The following is a 26,526-nucleotide window of genomic DNA, read 5'->3' as shown; positions in this document are numbered from 1 at the left end:
ATGCTCGAAGATGTCACTATATAGCTCGCAAAAGGAAAACAAAATACATCTGCATAAGGTGCAACGAGACGCTGTGTCCATCGTGCTTTGAGCATTTTTATACCAGTAACTGTCGTTTCCGTAGCAGAAGGACTATTTTTTAGGTTTTAAGAAAACAATTTAATGTTTTTACACTTATTATACTAATTTCTAATGTTATTTTCTAATGTTAATATTTCGCAATAAAATAATTATTTTAAGAAAAAAAAGATTCCTAAAAATTATGTATGAGAGGGCATGTTGTGCATAAGAGGGCAGCATTGTCACTATAGTGTTACCGATCTTACAGTTTTGGATGGCTGCAATAATGTGAACGATACAATCTATTCCAGCACTGTATTGGAGAGTTAGCTCGATTATTGGACTGGAATAATGTGAACCGGGCATTTTTGTATGGTATAATATAACTGATATGCATAGCAGGCTTTTGAGAATAACTTATTTTTTGAACTAACTTGACAGATTTGTAGGTAAAGCTTGTAGTTTTTGCTTCAGTTCCGTTATAGTTCTATAACTGGCATAGAGTTATCTTCTATCCATGTAATCAGTGGTCACATATGGATGTAAAACGTGGACCCTCTCAACCTCTGATTAAAATCAACTTAAAATATTTGCTAAAAGAGAGGGAGAAACGTACTTTTGAAGTGTGTAAAATATATAAATCGTAGCTGAGCGTTTTCGGCTTACAAAGCATCTTCAGAGCTATGCTACAATAAAAAGGTCTCTAATGAATAATTGATCTTAAAATTCAAAAGGTTTAACTTACGTCAATAATTTCAAAATACCACTATGAAGAGAGAGGGACCCCATGTAAGATTTAAAAATCTACTACTTCTTATGCAGTTTTTTTATTAGTATAAAAAACTTTGTCTGACTTTTGGAAAAAATTGTCTGATGGTGTATTCGGTTGTGGTTGAATCATTGTAGGCATCTAATACGGACACAAAGGACGCTCATACAAAAATACATTACAGATTACAGATATGTGATCGGAGTAAGGTCAAAAAAACCTTACCATCTGAAGGTACGTTGGCAGCATGCAGAATGGAGGCATGAGCGAATGAGGCATTTAATGACAGCCGACACAGACAGGATGTGCTCGCTTAGATGCTTTCCTTCTTCCTCACAAGTGACGGTTGACATATGACCTTCTTACTTACTTACTTAAGCCGTCCTCTTGTACCTGACGGTGTCGAGGTAGTTGACATATGACATTTTTAGCAAATTTTAATATTGAATTATGTAATGAAATTTTTTTAAAAAAGTAAATAATCGAATTGACCAATTTTTAACAAATCTGTAGTTACATAGATCTGGTTTTTAAATTAAAATACATGTTGAGAAAAGACTCAAGGTCCAGGATAAATCACTTGACAAGTTATCCCCCAAAAACAGAATTCGATTCTGTTTTAAATGAATAGAGGATGTAAAGAAAATTGATGGTGAAGTTTTTTCATATTATTGGATAAGTCACAAATTGCAATAAGTGTACTATTGGCCTGGATCTCGCGTAACAAAGAAAAGTTGATTAATAGCAAGCTGAAAATCTAGTTATAGCTTAACGGTGTCTAGTCGGACAAACTTTGATGTACGGGAACAGTGGAACAGAGGAAGTTTTAATTGTTGAACATTTTAAAAATTTGGAACGTCAGACTACGAATACGTCCCATGTAGTTTATCGGACAGAAGATCCAATTGATTTGTTACCCTTTCATTAAACCATATATATGGACCGTTCACTCCTGTTAGAGTATAGGTCGCTCAAATACTATGAGATCTTTTAATCCATTTCACGCGGTGGATTAGTCCACAGTTTCCTTGAGGTCGTCGTTCATAGGTTGTGATGTTTTTTTGCCTTCTCTACTATTTTCTTCCACTCACTCCTATCCTGAATCTTTTCTCTCTAGTTTGTAATTTCCACCTTTGATATATCGTCTAGCAGTCTTTCTCTTGGTCAATTTGTTACTGGTCTCCAGTTCATTCTCTCATCCAGAGAGAAAAGATTCAGGATAGGAGTGAGTGGAAGAAAATAGTAGAGAAGGCAAAAAAACATCACAACCTATGAACGACGACCTCACGGAAACTGCGGACTAATCCACCGCGTGAAATGGATTAAAAGATCTCATCGTATTTGAGCGACCTATACTCTAACAGGAGTGAACGGTCCATATATATGGTTTAATGAAAGGGTAACAAATCAACTGGATGTTCTGTCCGATAAACTACATGGGACGTATTCGTAGTCTGACGTTCCAAATTTTTAAAATGTTCAACAATTAAACTTCCTCTGTTCCACTGTTCCCGTACATCAAAGTTTGTCCGACTAGACACCGTTAAGCTATAACTAGATTTTCAGCTTGCTATTAATCAACTTTTCTTTGTTACGCGAGATCCAGGCCAATAGTACACTTATTGCAATTTGTGACTTATCCAATAATATGAAAAAACTTCACCATCAATTTTCTTTACATCCTCTATTCATTTAAAACAGAATCGAATTTTGTTTTTGGGGGATAACTTGTCAAGTGATTTATCCTGGACCTTGTATTTTAATTTAAAAACCAGATCTATGTAACTACAGATTTGTTAAAAATTGGTCAATTCGATTATTTACTTTTTTAAAAAAATTTCATTACATACTTCAATATTAAAATTTGCTAAAAATGTCATATGTCAACTACCTCGACACCGTCAGGTACAAGAGGACGGCTTAAGTAAGTAAGTAAGAAGGTCATATGTCAACTGTCACTTGTTGTGAGGAAGAAGGAAAGCATCTAAGCGAGCACATCCTGTCTGTGTCGGCTGTCATTAAATGCCTCATTCGCTCATGCATTCTGCATGCTGCCAACGTACCTTCAGATGGTAAGGTTTTTTTGACCTTACTCTGATCACATATCTGTAATCTGTAATGTATTTTTTGTATGAGCGTCCTTTGTGTCCGTATTAGATGCCTACAATGATTCAACCACAACCGAATACACCATCAGACAATTTTTTCCAAAAGTCAGACAAAGTTTTTATACTAATAAAAAAACTGCATAAGAAGTAGTAGATTTTTAAATCTTACATGGGGTCCCTCTCTCTTCATAGTGGTATTTTGAAATTATTGACGTAAGTTAAACCTTTTGAATTTTAAGATCAATTATTCATTAGAGACTTTTTATTGTAGCATAGCTCTGAAGATGCTTTGTAAGCCGAAAACGCTCAGCTATGATTTATATATTTTACACACTTCAAAAGTACGTTTCTCCCTCTCTTTTAGCAAATATTTTAAGTTGATTTTAATCAGAGGTTGAGAGGGTCCACGTTTTACATCCATATGTGACCACTGATTACATGGATAGAAGATAACTCTATGCCAGTTATAGAACTATAACGGAACTGAAGCAAAAACTACAAGCTTTACCTACAAATCTGTCAAGTTAGTTCAAAAAATAAGTTATTCTCAAAAGCCTGCTATGCATATCAGTTATATTATACCATACAAAAATGCCCGGTTCACATTATTCCAGTCCAATAATCGAGCTAACTCTCCAATGCAGTGCTGGAATAGATTGTATCGTTCACATTATTGCAGCCATCCAAAACTGTAAGATCGGTAACACTATAGTGACAATGCTGCCCTCTTATGCACAACATGCCCTCTCATACATAATTTTTAGGAATCTTTTTTTTCTTAAAATAATTATTTTATTGCGAAATATTAACATTAGAAAATAACATTAGAAATTAGTATAATAAGTGTAAAAACATTAAATTGTTTTCTTAAAACCTAAAAAATAGTCCTTCTGTTACGGAAACGACAGTTACTGGTATAAAAATGCTCAAAGCACGATGGACACAGCGTCTCGTTGCACCTTATGCAGATGTACTTTGTTTTCCTTTTGCAAGATATATAGTGACATCTTCGAGCATTTAGTATATCAATAAGTTGTGGCCAGTGCTCCCCATTATTTTGTCTAATTTCAGGGGGTGCATGATGATTAGGTTTCTTCCTCTTCAAAATGGGAGGTGGTGTACCAGACAAAGGTCTACCTCGTTTATTTTCATTCTGCGTTCCTAAACTTACTAATGCTCTGGCAATACTTGCTTTAAATTCAAGCAGATCTTTTTTGGATTTTGGTTTTTCCTGTACAAAATCCATGCATTTACAATAAGAACAAAAACTCTTATGTCCCAGCGTTTGTTTCTTCTCCTTGGAGGATACAGGGCCAACAACTGGTCCATCAAGTCCACTACTTCCACGTTTTTGTTATACTTATACTTATACTTATACTTATACTTATACTTATACTTATACTTATACTTATACTTATACTTATACTTATACTTATACTTATACTTATACTTATACTTATACTTATACTTATACTTATACTTATACTTATACTTATACTTATACTTATACTTATACTTATACTTATACTTATACTTATACTTATACTTATACTTATACTTATACTTATACTTATACTTATACTTATACTTATACTTATACTTATACTTATACTTATACTTATACTTATACTTATACTTATACTTATACTTATACTTATACTTATACTTATACTTATACTTATACTTATACTTATACTTATACTTATACTTATACTTATACTTATACTTATACTTATACTTATTTTGTAGTAGTCTTAGTAGATATACACCAACCTTTTGTTTTACTCTGACGTTCTATTCCAGCACAATTAGAAACAATGTAAATAGTCTTGTTGTCTAGCCATTTAGAAACAGTTATATTGCCACCTACATACTTGCAACGGATGAAGTTCTCCTACCCTCTTGTTTCATTTGTTTATCTAATTTCATAACAGAATAATAATTTTGTAGTCGATTCAATCGGAGAGTTCCTGTCGCCCATATACCTCATTTATGCAATTCTTCAATAAGGGGAAGTTAACAAAATAAATTATCAAAAAATACTTTATGATTGATTCTCTCAAGTCGTTAGTTAGACGCAAAACTACATCAGCGCACGCTCCAAGTATACTAATTTGACTTCTGTCTCCCGAAGCTCCTTGGTAAACCTCAAAACGATACATATGTATATCCACTAATTCCAGATCTTACCGAAACTTTGACTCTCCACTTTTTAGGTTTTTTTGGTAAGTATTGCTTTATACCTAATTTTCCTTTTAATGGAATAATTTGCTCATGAACTGATTGGTATTCCTCTGGATCTGTGGCACCTAAGACGTTTTTCTGAATTTTATCCAAACATAATCGGATTTTTCGCAATTTGTCCGTGCAATTTTGATTTACATTATCATTATTTACGAAATGTAAAAACCTCAAAATAAATTCAAATCTATTAACAGGTATAGCTTATGCAATAAGGTCCATCCTCAGGCCATTATCACTTGACCAGTAAAGCCGTATTCTGGGATATTTGATGTACGTCATCACTAAATTTATGCCCAAGAATACATATAACTCATATTTTGTAAAAGCAAAATTTAATTTGTTGTTTTGGCCAGCATATAAATTGGTCTGAAAGACGATATCATCCATTATGTCTGAGGTGAACAGTGATAAAAAATATTCAATGGGATTGTTTCCTTGAACATGAATATTTTCTGTTCCTCTAAACTGTGGCAAAGTTGTTGGCCCATACATGCTATCATTATTGCACCATTTCCAGTCTTTTTTCTCAGCCTTTTTTGGTTTTTTCTCTTGATTTTTATATTTGGATGAAAATGCCAAAATACATTGAGCTAATGGAATGTCTCAGATCTCAGGACTACATCTCAGATCTAAAATTTTTGATGCATGCATTATTCCGATATTAACATATGGGGCACAAACATGGACAATCACAAAAAAGAATATGAACATACTCAGAGTCACTCAAAACGCGATGGAAAGAGTAATGCTTGGTATATCACTTAAGGACAGAAAAACAAACACATGGATAAGACAGAAAACCAAAGTCACCGATGTGGTACAAAAATCACTAAAATGGAATAGGCTGGACATGTAGCTAGGAGCGATTTTAACAAATGGCACAGAACAATTCTAACCTGGAGACCATACGAACACAAAAGACCCAGAGGCAGACCTCCTATGAGATGGACAGATGATCTGAAACAAACTGCCGGGAAAAATTGTCTACAAGTAGCGTACAACAAAAAACAATGGAAAGGAAGACTTGAAGAGGCTTATGTTCAGATGTGGACGTGAATGGCTAGACAAAAAAGAAGAATGGAATGTCATCATCGTCACAGTTTTCTGTCTGTATCTTCTAAGTCACTTTTAACAATTTGGTCTTCAGCCGTTACATGTTCGAGCGAATGTCATTGTAATCAGATTCCAAATCTGAACCTACCAGTAAATAATAAATAATGCCATCATTGTCAATACCTATATATTCTTCATTTTCTGGTAAACATAAAAACATAAAGGTGTTTCATCCCAATTGTCGTCTTCATCGGCAAAAAGTACTTATTGAAATATAATAAAATTACCCATTGAAGAAGTATTATTATGTCAATAAATAATTATATTTATTTATTTTCACTAAAATAATGTAGGAAAGTATATAAAAGATGCCCTCGACAATCCCTAAATGAATAATAATTTTTGACAAGATAATAACAAAAATATGTGAACAAAAAGCCAACTACACCTCTGAAAATTATACTCATAAAACGTACCACAAGAGTGGAATTCTAAGTTACATATTGTGTGATGTTCTCTCTAGTAGACATGCCTTTAAGGTGATATTTGAGTGAGTTTTTCAATTACTTCGAATTTATAACAAAGGCTAATTGTGTAAAATACATAATTCTATAAAAAAAATATTTTCTTAACTTTTTTTTTGCTTTTCCATAGAAACTACGGGCACTTATTTCAGGCAATTCACAGCTGGCCATCGCGATCAGGTGATTTATAGATACTAACATAAACACACTTTGAATTTCAAAATAAGTATTGCAGATGGCGGTTGTAGTTGCTTGATTAGAGTCTTCTTCTTCTTCTTCTTCGTCTAGCCATTTACGTCCACATCTGAACATAAGCCTCTTCAAGTCTTCCTTTCCATTGTTTTTTGTTGTACGCTACTTGTAGCCAATTTTTCCCGGCAGTTCGTTTCAGATCATCTGTCCATCTCATAGGAGGTCTGCCTCTGGGTCTTTTGTGTTCGTATGGTCTCCAGGTTAGAATTGTTCTGTGCCATTTGTTAAGATCGCTCCTAGCTACATGTCCAGCGTATTCCCATTTCAATTTTAGTGATTTTTGTACCACATCGGTGACTTTGGTTTTCTGTCTTATCCATGTGTTTGTTTTTCTGTCCTTAAGTGATATGCCAAGCATTGCTCTTTCCATCGCGTGTTGAGTGGCTCTGAGTATGTTCATATTCTTTTTTGTGATTGTCCATGTTTGTGCCCCATATGTTAATATCGGAATAATGCATGCATCAAAAACTTTAGATCTAAGATGTAGTTGAATTTGCTGATTAGAGTCAGCATAGATGTAGTTGCTGAAACTTTGATTAGAGTCTACTGAACGGGATATCATGCATTGTGCACAAGTCTCATAGAATTAAAATATATTTTTTGGAGTGAAAAACATCTGTCCACTGGAGTGGACTCAATGCATGAGAGGGTTTGCCATAATCAGGCACTGGATTGGCTGTTCACACGGTTCTTTTCAAACGCGTTACAGTGATCAAAATCGATCAAACCCATTACTAAATACCGAGCTCCAAAATTTACTCAAATTTACGAAGCTAAACTTGTGATCGAGAAATCTGAGTTTCCTTCCAGCCATCCTGATAGTTTTTTCAATCTTTTCCGAATAGAAAAAAATCTAGTGTACATTGGATAAACACAAAAACAATTGTTTGAAAAAAATATTTGGTAGCACAAAAGACTGCCTTTGATAAAATTTTGAGCTTGAGGCTCTTTTGCTTCGCGTTTTACTGTAAATTTAGCAAATATAGAAAATTATTTCAAAATAAAACTAGAATTTTATTTTCCATCAAAATGAATATACTATGTGCTCCAACGAAAATTTGACCCCCCCTAGGAACACTCAGAAACCAAGAGTTTCTTCACAATTTAAAAAACACGTCAGTTTGTATTGGATGGGAGACGAATTTTCATGCAAATTCGTGCCCTCAAATGTAACCCCCTACTGACCCGCATCAACCCCCCAGTTTTTTTATAGTAAATGTAGTCCAGTGGCACATCATTTAAAAGGTATTTGTTTTCTTCACACCAGCCTCTATTTTTTTTAATTTGCGGAATAACTTTAAAGATAATTCTGGATTTAACTAATTTATAATAAATTTGTTAAGTCCAAAATTATCTCCAAACTTATTACGTAGATTAAAAAAATAGACTGTCGTGTAGAAAAAAAAATACTTTTCAAATGATGTGCCAATCGACCACATTTGCTATTTAAAAAAAAAGTGAGGGTTGATGCAGGGCAGTAGGGGGTTACATTGAGGGCATGAATTTTGCATGAAAATTCGTCCCCCTACCAATATAGATTAACCTGTTTTTTTTTTAATTTGAAGAAGCTCTAGGTTTCTGAGTTTCTGGAGGAGTCAAATTTTCGTTGGAACAGACTGTATATTTTTGCGCCACGTAATATTCAAATCACCTCTGTTAATGGAATATTGTGTGCGTTCACTTTTACGGCGTTTAGCAGTTTCTCATTCTTATCTAAATATCGTTATAAACGCATCATTTTGCAACTTGATATTCTTTAATTAAAAAAATTGACATTGAATTTTTTTTGATTACAGGAAATGATTTCAAGTTTTTGGCTAACCTGTGATTCCATGAGTGATTTGGTGTTCATTTTGGACTTGGCCGTACAACTTCGGACCGGATATTTGGAACAAGGGCTGATGGTGTACGATTCGAAAAAATTAGCCTCTCACTACTTACGCTCTCGTGCCTTTTTGCTGGACTTGGCAGCTTTATGTCCACTTGATCTTCTCCAAATTAGGTTAGGATGGCATCCGTTACTAAGATGTCCGAGATTTTTAAAGGTTTGTATTTCATCAGTTCGTTCTATCGTATCCAGGATCTAATGCTAGTAGTAAAATAAAAACGGTATATAATATTTTTACCAGAAGAAACTGTAGTACCCTAAGACTTATAATTAAAATTTTGAAAAAACTAAAGAATAATAGGTTAAATTTAATAGATCGAAAACAGGATTTTCGTGCTGGAAGATCGTGTACACATGAAATATTCGTCATAATGCAAATTAGTGAGAAATCACTAGAGAATAATAGATCAACATTTCTATGTCTGATAGACCTGAAGAAAGCATTTCTCAAAGTAAGACTCAACGATGTAATCCATCCTCTGTATAATAGATAAGTTCCCCTGAATATCATAAAAACTATTGAAATCATCTACCAAAACAACAAAATGGAAGTCATAATAGATGGATAACGTACAGAACCTATAGACAAAGGCAGTAGAATAAGCCAAGTGGACATACTGAGCTCTATTCTCTTTAAATGATTCTCTTCAAAATTCCATCATTGACGAAATCGCAAAAGGTGTCAATTGAGAAAGAAGATGTTTAATGGGAGGCAAAGAAGCAAAAAAACCTATTACGCAGACGACTTAAGATTATTCAACGCGTTTAACATAAGAGCAAAAGAATAATTCAATATAAAAATCTCATTTAAGTAAACCAAAACAATAGTGATCAGTAAAAGACCAATCTACTGTAAAACAGAAATTGATGGCATCAGTATTGAACAAATAATGGAAATAAAATAACTGGGAATTACAATGTCCAGCTACGGAGATCTGGACCAGGAAGTGTACAATCAAATAGAAAATGAAAATAGACTGCCAATATGCCTAATAACACTATATGCCGAAACCGATAGATTAACATTGAGAAAGTCAAGAATTTATGAAGCTAGTGTAAGACCAATAATGACATGCCCATCAGAAACAAGACCCGACACAGCCGCAACACAAAGACTACAGGAAAGGTTCTTATGAAGTCATTTCCTTGTGGCATTTTTATAATTAACTATTTAGATGAAAAATAAGCCACAATTAAATTGAAAAAAATAATTTTATTAACGATTCGACGCCCAAATCGGGTGTCGTTGTCAAAATACAAAATACTACTAAATTAAACAAAAATGTTGTTACTTAGTAAAAAATTCTTCTAATAATTTATTTAATCTGACTCATTTATATCGGCAATTCAGATATATTATACATTATACATTTTAAAGTAGAAGACTTTAAAATGATATTGCCAATATTTATGAGTTGCGTTCCTGGGACGGCTTTACTGAAAGATAGTTCATTCGATTACATTAAATCAACCCCAACTTAAGAATATCCGCCACAAAATAATCATAGCATGTGATCTATCTTTAAAAACACAACCAAATGTAACGGTGACAGTAAAATTCTCGCGTTAGAGATTCCATAGTAAATCACGAGGGAAAACCAGAAAAAAATAAGTGAACACCAGTCTTATATTAAAAATACAGAATTTGATAGATCTCAAATATGCCAACACGCATTAGGTAATGAACATAGAGTTCAGTGGAGAGATTCAAGTATAGTCCTGAAAGAAACAGATAATAAAAAGAGAAAAATCAAAGAAGCGGCTCTAAGGGTCGATTTCTCATACCTGCGGTAATCTATGGTTCACTTGAACCAGGTTCACCGGTGATCTACGGTTTTGTTGGGATTGCATTTCTCATTGCTCGTTCATGTCAGCGCTCGTTCTACAGCTTTCGAGAAATGCCAATAGATGGCAAAAGGTAAAAAACTGTCGCCATTTTGAATAACCTTTTTATGCTGTTTTTGAATAAAGTATTTATAGTCAAATAGTCATTTTAATAATTATAAATAAATATTATAAAAACAAAAATAATGTTATCATTTATCGTTAGGCTTAATATAATAAAATAGGATATATTTATATGACAGCGTTTCGTGTTAATACAACGCATGCGTAGTCCATGAAATCATCTGAACTGAGTTCTGAAATCTTTGAACGGCCGAATTCCACCGTTCAAGCATCGTTCAAGTTTAAACTGCCATCGGTTGAACGTGCGAATTAAGAAAGACGATTTTGAGTTTAAACTGACGTTTACTAGAAGTTCAGGTAAAGTGGAGTTGAACTCGATGTGAGAAATTGGCCCTAATTATGCTAAATGAAACCAATTGTGTCGCAAATTCCTCGATAGAATGCAGTAGGATATGGTTATCCATACTTAAAGAGGAAGTCAATAGAAAGAAAATACCACGATTAGTAAGTCAATAACATATCGAGTGAGTGCATATTTTATATTTTAGTATTACTTAAATATCTATGTATTAATAATATTATTTATAATTTAAACAACATATTTATATATTATATATTAAAGTCAGAATTTGGTATTAGTTTTGAGAGTAAACTAAATGTAAGACCAAATACTTACGATGTTGGCATAGTAGCACGAAGTTTTTTCCTGGTTTTCCCTCGTGATTTACTATGAAATCTCTAACGCGAGAATTTTACTGTTACCGTTGCATTTGGTTGTCTTTTTAAAGACAGATTACATGCTATGATTTTTTGTGGAGGATATTCTTGAGTTGGGGTTGATTTCATGTACTGGAATTAACTATTTTTCAGTAAAGTCGTCCCAAAGGAACGCAACTCAGGAATATTGGCAATATCATTTTAAAGTTTTCTACTTTAAAATGTATAATATATATCTGAATTGCCGATTTAAATGAGTAAGATTACATTAACATTTTGGTTTAATTTAGTAGTATTTTGTATTTTGACAACGACACCCGATTTGGGCGTCGAAACGTTAATAAAATTATTTTTTTCAATTTAATTGTGGCTTATTTTCCATATAAATAGTTAACTACAGGAAACGGCATAAGTTAGAGTACTGAGAAAAATTACCGGAAATACGCTGAGAGATCTAAAGATTAGTGAAGACATTAGAAGAAAATGTAACGTGCAGTGTATAAACGAATGGACACTAAATAGAAAAAAAAAAAAGAATAGAATAACCATATAAACAGAATGCAGGCAGTGTGGTTAAAATAGCAAGAAATAAATCCCCAATCGGTAGCAAAAATATTGGCCGACCACGCCAAAGGTGGAGGAACAACCTTCCATAGATATATCAATCCGCAAATGAGCAATCAGAATTGCTTATAAAGCAGACGAAGAAGAAGAAGAAGAAGAAGAAGAAGAAGAAGAAGAACGAGAAGAAGTAGAAGAAGAAGAAGAACAAGAAGAAGAAGAAGAAGAAGAATTTCTTATCTCACACCATCTCTTTCAAGTAAACCATTTTTAGTTTATATAACTCCCTTTTCTTCTTCTTACAGGTATACCGTGCCGTTAATTATTATTATATGGTAGAATCCAGAACTGTTTGGCCGAATTTATGGAGAGTGATAAATCTAATTCATATTCTTTTGATACTTGCTCATTGGTTTGGATGTTTCTATTTTTTACTATCGGAAGCGGAAGGTTTTCGGGTAAGTAACCTAAAAATTCCAAATTAGCCCAGTAAGTAACCATTTTGGAGTGTAATTTTTAGGTTCAACTCCGAATTGCATGAAAATTTGGATTTATACTCTACTTACCCTCCACTTCAAAAGTTGAACTTGAGTCGTTGGTTGCTTTTAATTTGGGGGAGATGACAGTCATCCCTCCTTGGGAGTGAAAAACGCGCGTTTAAAATAAGTCCGGAAATGGATAAATTGAATATTTCTAAGCAACTTTCGTTTTATTGAGTTTTCTAAGTAAGTCAATACTTTTCGAGTTATTTGTGATTGAAAATGTTTATTTTTCGAAAAAAAAAATTAAGTCGGTTTTTCGGAAATAACTAAAAAAGTAAATATTTTATCGAAAAACATGTTCTTAGCAAAAATGTAGCTTATAAAAAACGAAAAATACGGTGTATTAATAAAGTCTCTTAAGTACCAGTAAAAGCAAAGTTGAAGCTCATGAAAAATACGTTCTTATTTGTCAAATCCAAAATCTAATATTTCAATGTGAAATAACAAAAAAATTAAGCAATTTTGGGGAAAAATTTATTAAATTTTTAGTGTTTAAAAATGGTGTATTTTTATTTGTGTAAAAGTTTATAGCATCAAAACTAAATAAGTTACGCTCAAAATAAAGTTGGCCCCTTTTTTGGGTAAAGAAAATCGTAAAAATCTCCCCCTATTTAGGACCCTAAATAAAATTAATCGTTACCACGATCTGTAAGTTAGACTGGTTCGAAGTGCTTATTTAAAAAAATTTGGTTTTATAGTAAAAAAAATGTTTCTAAAAATTTTGGAAAAATGTGTACCTATTAGTGATACGAAAAATCTAAAAGAATAAACAAATGTAGTTTTTTCTTTTATAAATATGATAGTTTTATTTTGCTTTAATGTAAGACAAAAATTGGTTAAGATATGGCTGTTCCTGTTCAAAGTTTGCATACACTCGTGATTAGCAACTCGTTCAAGCCTTTTCAACTATAACATTAAAATTAAGCACTTTAAACCAGTGAAACGCACAGAGCATATTATAAAAAATACATAAGCAAAAAATCTATTTGGGCTGTTAAACAGGGGTAGATTTTCACGATCCTTTTTTGCCAAAAAAAGGGGGCCTAATTTATTTTGAGCGTAACTCGCTTAGTTTTAATACTACATACTTTTGTAAAAAATGAAAATAAAGCTTTTTGTAAACACTTTAAATATTAAGGGGTTTTTCCGAAAAGTGCTTTATTTTTTGGTTATATCACATTCAAATATCCAATTTAGAATTTGACGAATAAAAGCGTATTTTTCATGAACTACAACTTTGCTTTTGCTGGGTCTATAGCTTCACGAATACACAACTTTTTTCCTTTTTTTTTCTATGTTACATTTTTGCTAGGAATATTTTTTCGATACATTACTTAACTTTTGAGTTATTTGCAAAAAACCGCCTGAAAACGTGTTTTTTTGTCGGAAAATAAAAATTTTTAATTGCAAATAACTCGAAAAGTATTGACTTACTTAAAAAACTCTATAGAACGACAGTTACTTAGAATTAGATAATTTATCCATTTCCGGACTTATTTTAAACGCGTGTTTTTCACCCCAGAGAAGGAGCGACTCTCACTCCCAAACTAAAAGCAACCAACGGCACAAGTTCAACTTTGAAGTGGAGGGTAAGTAGAACCTGAAGCCAAATTTTCATGCAATTCGGAGTTGCCCCTGAAAATTAAACGGTATCGCCGTATTTCCGGTACATTTACTGTAATAAATTCTTTGATGTTATTTTTACGAGTTTTAAGTTTGTATGTCAATGTCAGAAATATATTTTTATTAATTCTGATTTCGACCACAAGCAAAATATAAAAATTCATAAAAAATTTAAAAAGTACCTAACTTTTTTATTATCCAACATAAGCAAATTAATGAAAAAAGAAAATGTTAAGAAAGCATAAGGCTACAATTGAGTTTTAATTTCAATATTTTATATGTGGTAGAATATTTCACAGGATGTTCCAAACTTTAAAGGAAAAACAAAGTATGATTGTTACACCCGGTATAAAATGACATTTGCCTGTCTATTGGCAAAAATATTGTTACAACGATATTCTTAAATAGTAAGGCTATAATATAATAAAATCTCATTCAAATCGAACAACTGGTTTAGGAAATCCGAGACATCAAACATATCCCTTGTTTAAGGCGTTCTTTTAATTTTGCCGGTGTGTGTAGTTGGCCCCTTTGATAATAAAATGCGTAAAAATGTTGTTTATTTATATTTCTAATTAATTTGATATCTAATTTAAATCAATTTTATATATTAATTTTTGGTCAATGTTTTTTTTTATTTTTCAACCCTTAAAATTACCTCCTATCTTTATAAAATAAAAAAATGTAAGAGATATATTTGAATATACCATTATTAATTTATACTAATCTTTATTTAAAGTCGGAAAAATGAAAGAATACCCATGAACGAACATATAAAACACGCTGTATTTTCCTGTCACCGTGTCACAAAGAAAAATAATTATTATTACATGTACTTGCGCTGGGCAATTTTCTTTGTGACACGGTGACAGGAAATTACAGCGTGTTTTATATGTTCGTTCATGGGTATTCTTTCATTTTTCCTACTGTATATGCTATTAATACATTGTTGTTATTTACAATAAAAATATCTTTTCTTAATTTTACATCCCTTAAAGCTACCCCTCATAATGGAAAATATAAAAGTAGAGAAAAAAGTTATATTTGCAAAAAAATAATAAAATTTATGTAAAAGATAATATATGCCGGGTGGACCAAAAGTTAGTTAACAGTTTTGTGTATTAATACAAGTAGACCAGGGCGCATCTGTAAAAATATTAGTACATTTGGACGTTGGGAGGTGACTCAAATTTTTTTGCAGAAATTGCTTTAAAATAACTCAAATAATAACATTTAAGTTATCCTTCCTCTCAAAAAGGTCCGGAACATTGTTTAAATAATCAAAATGTCAAAAAATGAAGAAAAAATTCGATTTTTTTCTTCGTATTTTGATTATAACTTTGAAGGTATTCATTTCCGAGAAAAGGTGTACTGATATAAAAGTTGCGTAATTCCCACAATATAGTTGTTGCAAAATAGCAATAATTGCGAAAAAGCCATACAAAAACAAGTATTCGAATTTTACGTTTTTCAACCATTTATGCTACACTTAGGACCTTCATATTTCACCCAGAAAAACTATATGATACAGTAAAACAATACTGTTAATTGTATTAAGATCGGTTAAATAGATTTTGTAAAATAAATTTTGCAATCCAGCTTTCTCAAAAAAATTCATTTTTTTTTAATGTTACAGGACTAAAAATAAAGAAGATAGCAAGTTGAAATTTTTTTTTGCTTATAGAAGTGTACTGTATCTTTCATTTGCACTTTGCAAAACTAAAATCGATTAACTACCACGGCGTCAGGAATTTTTTTAAATAAACCTTAATTATTGGTGCTACGCGCAGGACAGCGAATAGTTTGCTCTGATTGGGCATTCCAGTGACCTTTGATAATGATTGATACATTTTAATTTTTATTACATTTCGATATAAATAAATAAATTTGTTTATTGCAAAATAAAAACACATACTCTATCCTTAGAAATAACACTTTTTTGGCAAAAACTTTTTTTGTTCGTATATTTTAACTTAGAGAATAAAAGTTTATTATTTTTAAACATATGCAATTGTTTAAACAGCGAATGGGGGTTGACGGCTCTCTAACAACAGACATAGAAAGAAAACAGCTGATATGGTACGGACACGTCCAGAGGATGGATAACTCAAGAGTCCCTAAAATAATTATGCAATGGGTACCACCAAACCGCAGAAAGAGAGGAAGACCCAAGAAATCTTGGAGAGAGGGAATAACGAAGGCGATGAGCGCAAGAGATCTTAGAGAGGGCCAATGGGATGATAGAGTGTCATGGAAATTAGGCATCGGACAACGTCGCAAGACGTTTTAAAACCGATTGATATATATATTAAACAATATTTCACAAACAATTATAAAATTAGTTTCATTTTTGTGGAATTAAAATATTAAAATATAACAAAATGTAGAGTAAGAAAATAATATATTAGATAAAGATTGGAAGAAATTTTGGTGGAAATCAGCTTGTGTGAATCGAACACCGCTGTCCTGCGCGTAGCACCAAAAATTAATGTTTATTTAAAAAAATCCTAACGCCGTGGTAATTAATCGATTTAAATTTTGCAAATTGCAAATGAAAGGAACAGTACACTTCTATAAGCAAAAAAAATTCAATTTGCTATCTGCTTTATTTTCAGTCCTGCAACATTTAAAAAAATGAATTTTTTTTGCGAAAGCTGGATTACAAAATTTATTTTGCAAAATCTATTAAACTGATCTTAATGAAATTTACAGTGCTGTTTTACTATATCATAAAATTTTTCTGGGTGAAATATGAAGGTCCTAAGTGTAGCACAAATGGTTGAAAAACGTAAAATGCAAATACTTGTTTTTGTATGGTTTTAATCGGAATTATTGCCATTTTGCAACAAGGGTGTCTATTTTTTAAATATGTAACCAATTCTATTTTGTAGGAAATTTAATTACGCAACTTTTATGTCCATACAACTTTTCTCAGAAATGAACAGTTTTAAAGTTATAATGAAAAAACCAATAAAAAATCGAATTGTTCCTTCATATTTTGACATTTTGATTATTTAAACAATGTTCCGGACCATTTTGAGTGGGAGGATAATTCAAATATTATTATTTGAGTTATTTTCAAGCAATTTCTGCAAAAAAATTTGAGTCACCTCTCAACGTCCATCTCAAAACAGATGCGCCCTGGACTAAAACAAAAATAACTGAAGTAAACAAGAAGTTTATTATTTATTGTGTATTGTAAATAAGTAGGTAAAAAGAAGTGCATGCTTTACATTTTATGTTCAAAATGTAAACCACCTTCATCAATATATTTTTGGCAACGTTTTAGGCAGTGAAACAAATCTTTCTACAGACTTCCAAGTTGACACGGAGAACTTCAAATTGGCAAAAACTTTATCTAATTACTCCCCACAAAGCAAAATCACAGGGCATCAAATCTGGCAAACGCGCGGGCTATTCAATTGTGTCTCTTCTCCCTATCCAATCACTAAACTGGTTATTTAGAAACTCACGAACTTGCAATCCGTAATGAGGCGGTGCACCGTCTTGCTGAAAATATCGAATACCTTGTAATTTTGGATTATTTGCAAGTTCCTTCACAGAGCATGATATATTTTCTTGGCGACGCCGCAAACTTGCGCGTGACTTTTTTTGATAGCGTTAATTGACTTTTGGTCCACCCGGTATAGTAAAATATGTAAAAAAAATTTAGACTTAAAAAACATGTCGCAAAAACAATCATTTCACTAACTTATTCTAATCTGCACATATCAATGAAAAATCATAATCAAGTTATTGTGAATGAAAATCTATGTTGCACTTGATGCACACTCCCACATTGCACTTCCAACACATGGTACGCACATATGAACTACAGCATTCATCTGCAAAAGTCTAATTTCCTTATCAGGAATATAGGTCAGGAGATGATCAATCTTATCATATCTTATATCTACGACTACTTTGAACGAAGATGGCCTGCCTGTATCTTTTGGTTTGGTATCATACTTCGTAAGATACGATGTTACTAGATACCTTCGAAATTCTAGTTGTGGTATAGGATCATATCATCTATTATGTCCAGTTATGTCCAGCATCAATGTAAATAGACCATTTTGTCCATAGTTATGTCCAGCACTATTTTTTAGAGCAAATTCCTACTTGGTATCTAGCTATATTCTGGTCCAAAAGATCAGCTTCAACTTTTCTTTCATTAGTTTTTTAGCTTTTGTCGATGATCTGGATAGCTGAGCCTCGTTAATATCAACAAATATTTCGGAATCTCTTTCACTCTTTCGTAACACAAGTTCAACAGGTGCTCGAAGAATACTCTCGGAGATCCTGTTAAAATCATTATATTCCTCATCACCAGACTCCTCGTCTGTAAGCACATTCAATTCTGGGGGTTCAGTACCTATATGTATGTATGTACATAGCATCAACGTCTAAAGTTTCAACGGCATCAATCATCTCCAGCGCTTCTTGAAGAGAAACCCATTTTCTGGAACAAAAAATACGTTACAATTTTAAAAGTTCCGATTTTTTCTCCCATATGTTCCTAGCGTTACATATATGTAACACCAAAAATTAAAGCCATTTTTTACAAAATCCAGGGTAAAATTTCTAAAAATTTATATTCCCAATAAGAAAAAACATTAATTGATTATCAATTGAAAACACTTTAAACAAAATATAATAAACAAAAGAATAGTAAAGATGTACTTACTCAAACCTGAGATCCATTTTTACCATAAATAATAAACACCATCACATAAAACACTCAACTAAATAAACAGGTTATATCAAATCCTCGAACCAGCTGCTAAAAACTAGTAAACAAGTGTCCCTTGAAAGTCTTGCATCACCATCTAGTTAAAATGAGCGGAGCACACTAGTTCGCTCCCGTGGTCAAAAAACCCTCTTAATTACATACTAGGCTCCGAAAACCATAACCTAGTTCGCTCCCATTGTTAAGCGGCTTAAGTATTTATCTATTGAGTTCTAGGAAAGTTAATATCGGCAAAATTGGTACTGTGACTTTTGTATTTTATACAGAAATTGTATAAAATATTGGTTGTTACATATTTATATAAATACATGAGGCAGTGGAATTAGATTACAGTGTGACCTCGACTATCCGTCTCTCCATTAACCGTCACCTCTGTTAACCATCAGGGTCCGTAAATAAGTTCCATTGACTACATAAGTAAAAAATATGTCATAAATTCACTTGCTTTGAGCATTGCTTTGTTTGAGCCGATAAGCCAAACGAAATGTACAGTTATGCTATCACCCTATCACCATATTTTTAAGGCTGAATTAACTGTTTTGTTTTCGTGGCCTAAAGATGACATATTGGTTATGTCATATTAAATGGTTAATTTGTGGTGAGGACGCAAACAGCTATCCATTGTTGACAGATGATGAAATCGTTGAAATTGCAACAGAGGCGGGAAAAACCAGGGCCCGGATTACGTACACTCGATACGCATCGTAGCCGCCACGTTTTACTGTAGCGCCTTATGGGAAAACATGGCGGATACGATGCGTATCGAGTGTACGTAATCCGGGCCCAGATTCAGAAGTTGACACAGACTTCAAATTTGATGGTGGCGATGTCGATGATGTTAGGTTCGTTCCAAGACGACACATTTGTACGATCCCTTGAACCGTCACGAAATCGATTGGACTGTTTTAATGCGCAGAATCGCCCTTGAACGGTTTTCTGTCGATCCCGAATCGATTACCGGTACGTTACCCTCTTGGAACGTATTTGTGTACCATTTCAAGTTCGAGTTGCGCCTGAGCTATTTTCAATACGAGTACCACTAGTAGTTTGCTAGATGGTTAGAAATGGATGATTTCTAATATGTTCATGAAACATCACTTCAACTTCAAAATCTTGCTCAGAATCTGACAGATCTGACATAAAATCGCTGTCATGTATGAAAAAAATAAAACAAATTATCCATATTTTTAAGATTAATTTGAAAAAAAAAGAATTAATAATTATTTAAACGGAAATCAAGATTCGCAGGTACTAATAGCATGGATTGTGGATTATTCTATTATTGAATCATCAGCTGATCTCATAGCAGTGACCAGTAAAAATGAAAACAATCCTAACTGCGCAAGTCAGTACAAATAGCTTCTGCTTAAAGGCATGTATCAAAAGGACCGTTCAGTTACCGATTTCAAAACGGTAGGGGAAGGGGTGTATGATGGGGTAGCTAAGGACTAAAACAAAAATAACTGAAGTAAACAAGAAGTTTATTATTTATTGTGTATTGTAAATAAGTAGGTAAAAAGAAGTGCATGCTTTACATTTTATGTTCAAAATGTAAACCACCTTCATCAATATATTTTTGGCAACGTTTTAGGCAGTGAAACAAATCTTTCTACAGACTTCCAAGTTGACACGGAGAACTTCAAATTGGCAAAAACTTTATCTAATTACTCCCCACAAAGCAAAATCACAGGGCATCAAATCTGGCAAACGCGCGGGCTATTCAATTGTGTCTCTTCTCCCTATCCAATCACTAAACTGGTTATTTAGAAACTCACGAACTTGCAATCCGTAATGAGGCGGTGCATTGTCTTGCTGAAAATATCGAATACCTTGTAACTTTGGATTATTTGCAAGTTCCTTCACAGAGCATGATATATTTTCTTGGCGACGCCGCAAACTTGCGCGTGACTTTTTTTGATAGCGTTAATTGACTTTTGGTCCACCCGGTATAGTAAAATATGTAAAAAAAATTTAGACTTAAAAAACATGTCGCAAAAACAATCATTTCACTAACTTATTCTAATCTGCACATATCACTGTCGCCACTGTCATTCGTTCGTTCCTCGTCTTTATCAGAGATTAGAACACTGTTTTGACATACCTGCACATCCCCCACATGTCGCGTTACAAAATAGCCTGATCTATTGCAGGCGCATGACGATCTGCATCCTTTTTTTCAGTTGCATAAGTGCATTCCCATATGCATTTATGTGAGCTGTAAATATCCATTACCATCATTCCATCCAGAATCAATTGGATTGAAAGATTTATCGCCTAGCCAAATTTGAATTTGGTAATAAATTGTTTTCATTGGCTCATCCAAAGCATTTAATGTAGGTACAAACAATGTAAATTTTACAGCAGTGCTTTTAACCAGCAACTGTGAAAAGTGAGTAGTCAGTATACCAGGATCCCATTCACATCTACTCCCAAATTCGTATAAGCCTCACAATTATTAAAAAAAAGTTGTTTGGTTTGTTTAAAATAACTCCGTTGATTTTAAAAACCGTATCTATTAAAAAAAATGATTTTAAAGGAACTTTGAAAGACTATAAAACCACATCAATGCAAAATGTTTAGTTTTTAAAAGGTAAAGGGTAAAGAGAACGGTGATTCTTGCGTTATTCCGTTATTTCGCTATTCTTGCTAACTTAAAGAAGTGATATCTCTGACAGTTTTTATACTAAAGTAATTAGCACTAAATCGAAATTTTTGTAAAAACCCTAAATTTTTTACCAAATAATTTTTTTCGTATCTCCTATGATTTTTTAGTCACACGGAGCAAAACCAGATTTTTAAAAAAGTTAAAGTAGGTCTGTATCCAAATATCAAATAAGTGGTTAATTTGGTTTTATTTTTAGTCTTTCGAATATATCAAGTGATTTTAAAAGAATTTTACTATTTGGCATGTTTAGTTGTCGATCGATAAAAATATTTTTTATGTAGATAGTTTGTTAATAGATTAGGTACCTATTTTGAGGGAGATAAAGGTGACTGAAACCCATTATTAGCAAAATTAGATCCATTTTCATTTAATGAAAATGTTATGATTAAATGTGGGATTAAAGGGCAGACATTGGATTTAACTAATCGACGACTTAAACTTAGCATGTGGAGATATATGATTTATCATATTTCATAGTTATATTTCAAATACTATTAATTATGGTGACCTAATAAGATCGAAGGCACCTGGTTATTTTAAAGTTAAAATATTTTCTCAGATAATAAGTTGGTGAAAATCTTTCATCATCATTTTTCAAAAAACAAATCATCTTTGTTTCCTTTTTTGGTAACATATAGGTCTGGATCCCGCGTATGAAAAAAAAGTTAAATAATAGCAAGCTTAAAATTTGTTAATAGCGTAAGGGTGTCCAGTCGGACAAACTTTGATATATAGGAACACTGGAACAGGGGAAGTTTTAATTGTGGAACAGGTTAAAAATTTGGAACGGACAGACCACGAAAATGTCACATGTATTTTGTCCGACCGAACTTCCAATAGATTTGTTACCCTTTCATTAAACTCTCATGCAAAAATCAGGCTGCTATTTATTACCAAATGGGAATTATAATAGGTGGAACACGTAGAATATGTCAAATGACAGGAATTATGACAGGTGATAAATAGCAGTCTGATTTTTGAATGAGAGTTTATTGGAAGGGTAACAAATCCATTGGAAGTTCTGTCGGACAAAATACATGTGACGTTTTTGTAGTCTGACCGTTCCAAATTTTTAGCCTGTTCCACAAATAAAACTTCGCCTGTTCCAATGTTCCCATATATTAAAGTTTGTCCGACTAGACACCCTTAAGCTATTAACAAATTTTCAGCTTGCTATTAATCAACTTTTTTTTTCATACGCGGGATCTAGACCTAATACTCCAATCATTGGGTAATTTTACCTGGAATGTTTTTCGGGACTTTATTAGTCGAGATAAATTAGTAATTTTATGGATTTCGGTATGCTCTTTTCGAATTTGAATTTTGCTACCTCGTATCTCCGCCGCTTGCGTCGCCATATTGAAAAAAGGCGCATAAAAACAGTTTTTTTAAAATATTTCCTTTTCGACGCATTTTACGAAAAAAAAAACATTTATGTAAAAAATGAAACTAGAAAAAATGTCATAAAATTTATGTATTTATAATTTTTTTCATCAAAGCAATCGTTTTTGGCGTACGAGCGCCGCAACGTATACAGTGACGAGCGCGCTAATAACCGGCAAAATAGCGCAAAAGATGGGAAATATATTAAATTCTGAGATAAAACGAGATGAACCTAGAGGAGGTGTTAAATTTAGCGATAGTAATTTATAGATTGCCATTATATTGATTGTTTCCCACCTTTAGACGTATCAGCGAAGTATGTTCAACTAAAACTGTCACTGTGACAATGGCATTTCTCAAACTCGTCTGATACGGCTAAAGGTGGGAAACAATCAATATAATGTCAATCTATAAGTTACTATCGCTAAATTTAACACCTCCACTAGGTTCATCTCGTTTATCTCACAACTTAATATGTTTTCCATCCTTTGCGCTATTTTGCCGGTTATTAGTGCGCTCATCACTGTATTTTAATATGCCGTTGGCCTAACGTCATTTTAACTAATCGTATCAGTTTCTCTGATACATATTCCTAATTCCTAGTGCTCCCATTGCTTCCTATAGCCCGTTTCGTGAGATGGAGTCGTAAGCCTGTTTAAAATCGATAAAGAGCATATGCAAGCCTAGATTTTATTCATAACTATTGTTTTGTAATAATTTTAGCAAAAAAAATTGATCGGTTGTTCTTCTTCCCTGTCTAAAACCATCCTGGTATTCTCCTATTATCTCTGATTTATAAGTTTTTAATCTAGTTCTTATAATTTTTGCTAATACCTTATACACCACTTCTAACAGTGCGATTCCTCTGTAATTTTCACATATGGTCTTATCACCTTTCTTGTGAATTGGGCAGATGAGTGCTGTGTTCCATTGCTCCGGCATTTTTTCTTTTTCCCATATTTTCGTTATAAGTCGAGCTATTTTTTGCTGCAGTATATTCCCTGCTACCTTTAATATCTCTGCTGGCACTCCGCTTTCTCCGGCACTTTTATTACTTTTTAGGTCTTTTATTACTGTTATTATCTCCAGTTCTGTCGGTGATCGTGTTTGTTGTGGTTCCGCTTCTTGTATTTGTTTTTGTTCGATTTCTTGCCATCTTTGTTGCATATCTGTTCCTGTTTGGTCTTTATCGTTTAGTAATTCTCCGAAGTATTCTGCCCATCTATTCAATTTTTCTGTCTTGTCTCCCAGCAATATACCATCTTTATTTTTATGCAAAACATTGTGCATTTATTTTGAGTCCCTCGTGTTTTTTTACTCCTTGATAAAAATTTTTAACTTCTTTTTGGACATAGTTTTCTTCTATTATTTCTAGTTGCTTTTCCAGTGATTTTCTCTTCTTTTGCCTTCATAATCGTTTAGCTTCTCTTCTTTTGTCTTTATAATAATATTTACTATTTTCTGTGTTGTTTCTAATATTTTCCATTTTTGCGTTGTTTCTCTACTCTAGAATTCTTTTGCTCTTCTTATCAAACCATTGTTCTCTCTTTTCTTTTTCTGCTTTCCCAATGCTAAGGTCTGCCGCTTCTATCAGAGCTACTTGTATTAGTTCCCATTCCTCTTCTATGTTCCGCGTCGTGGTTCTTTCCAATCTCTTGTTTGTCCCTCCCACTGTTCTTTGTGCTACCTCTTTATCTTGGAGCCGCTCCAATTGGTATTTTTTCCGTTGTGTTCCTTTTCTTGGAAGTTTGGGAATTTCTTGCTATGTTGTGTTTTCTTTCAATGAGAACATGGTCTATTTGGTTTCTCGTTTTCCCATCAGGAGAGACCCAGGTTATTTTGTGTATATATTTATGATCAAATTGTGTACTTAGGTACTATCTTAAGGTTATGTTCCATTTATTTTAATAGACGTTTCAAAAACTCATTTCCACACCTCTTGGAGGTAGAGTAAACGGCGCGGTTTTTTATTGTGGTCTCCCCTAAGGGCCTAATTCACATATAATGCATTTATTACTAGAATTTCAACACAATCTCCTTCGTTTTGTTATTCCTGATTGACCAGGTGTTCTTCGGTCTGAGCATCGATCGAGACATCGCAGAATGAAGTTTCGTCGGCAGCATCTGCGATGTGACTGTCAGACTCATAACACGCCTCTTCATTTTTGATTTCATCGAAAGCTTATTCAAAAATAGTCGCCGTTTCCTCATCTTCGTCGTACCACTACAATTTGTGAATGAAACGGAGCATTTTATTCCAGCTTTTCTGAATCCACTGGCTTTCTGACATCGTTTTTTACACTTACAAGAAATAAGTTTCAATAAAGATTCTGGAGCAGAGGGTTGGTAACAGGAATTTTAGTCCATTTTTGTTTCGTTTCCATCCTCACTGTTCTGCATTATTTTCATTCTCGTACCACTGCTGAACCTGGTGATAGGTTCGGAATGAATGTTGTTAGTTAAAAAAAATACTCATTTCCACACCACTTGGAGATAGAGTAAACGACGCTTTTTTTGTTGTGGTCTCCCCTGTAGGCCTAATCCAAATATTATGATGCATTTATTAATCTAGAAATTCAACACAATCTCCTTCGTTTTGTTGTTTCTGATGGACCAGGTGTTACGACTTCAGCCTGAGCAAGGTCCATGTCACCAGCCCCCCCCCCCGGGCTCATTCGTTTGTATTGCGTTAGTACTGGATTGTACCCCCTTTCATTCGTATGCACTGCCCCCACCCTTTTATATCTGCCTGGAGGGGCTGGTGACATGCTATCCCCCCTTTTTCGATGCGGGGGTCCGGGATGGGCTTGTTCGTTTGTACAGCGTTAGTATCGGATTGTACCTCCCTTATTTTGTTTGTACTGCCCCCACCCTTTTAAATCTGTCTGGAGGGGCTGGTGACATGCTATCTCCCTTTTTCGAGCTGGTGTTCCGGGATGGGTATGTTCGTTTGTACTGCTTTATTATCAGATTGTATCGCCCTTATTTTGTTTGTTATGCCCCCACTCGTCTAGATTGGCCTGGGGGGCCAGTAACATGTTACCCATATACTCTGCACTTTTTGCCATCTGACGTCGAAACTAGGCTATTTTGTTTGTAATGCGTTAGTACTGGATTGTATCACCCTTCATTCGTTTGTACTGCCCCCACCCTTTTAAATCTGGAGGGGCTGGTGATATACTATTCCCCCTTTTTTGATCTGGGGTTCCGGGATGGGTATGTTTGATTGTACTGCGTTAGTATCGGATTGTATCCTTATTTTGTTTGTACCGCCCCCACCCGTCCAGAATGGCCTGGGGGGAGCCAGTGACATGCTACCCTCTACTCTGCACTCTTTGCCATCTGAACGTCGAAAATAGGCTATTTCGTTTGTACTGCGTTAGTACTGGATTGTATCACCCTTCATTCGTTTGTACTGCCCCCACCCTTTTAAATCTGCCTGGAGGGGCTGGTGACATACTATTCCCCCTTTTTCGATC

At 33.7% G+C, this 26,526-nt stretch overlaps 1 protein-coding gene across 1 annotated transcript in view; it reads left to right on the top strand.

The window, feature by feature from the left end:
* Positions 1–26,526, top strand: part of LOC126882573 (uncharacterized) — a 481,344-nt gene that overhangs the window by 215,903 nt on the left and 238,915 nt on the right. The window contains exons 5-6 of the mRNA XM_050647545.1: positions 8,807–9,055; positions 12,390–12,542. Coding sequence (XP_050503502.1) covers positions 8,807–9,055; positions 12,390–12,542 — 402 coding nt within the window. The remainder of the gene's footprint in view (positions 1–8,806; positions 9,056–12,389; positions 12,543–26,526) is intronic.

Source organism: Diabrotica virgifera, chromosome 3 (assembly GCF_917563875.1).
Source record: "Diabrotica virgifera virgifera chromosome 3, PGI_DIABVI_V3a".
Taxonomy (NCBI): Eukaryota; Metazoa; Arthropoda; class Insecta; order Coleoptera; family Chrysomelidae; genus Diabrotica; species Diabrotica virgifera.
Note: the sequence above shows the minus strand (reverse complement) of the source record. Positions and strands in the feature narration are given on the sequence as shown.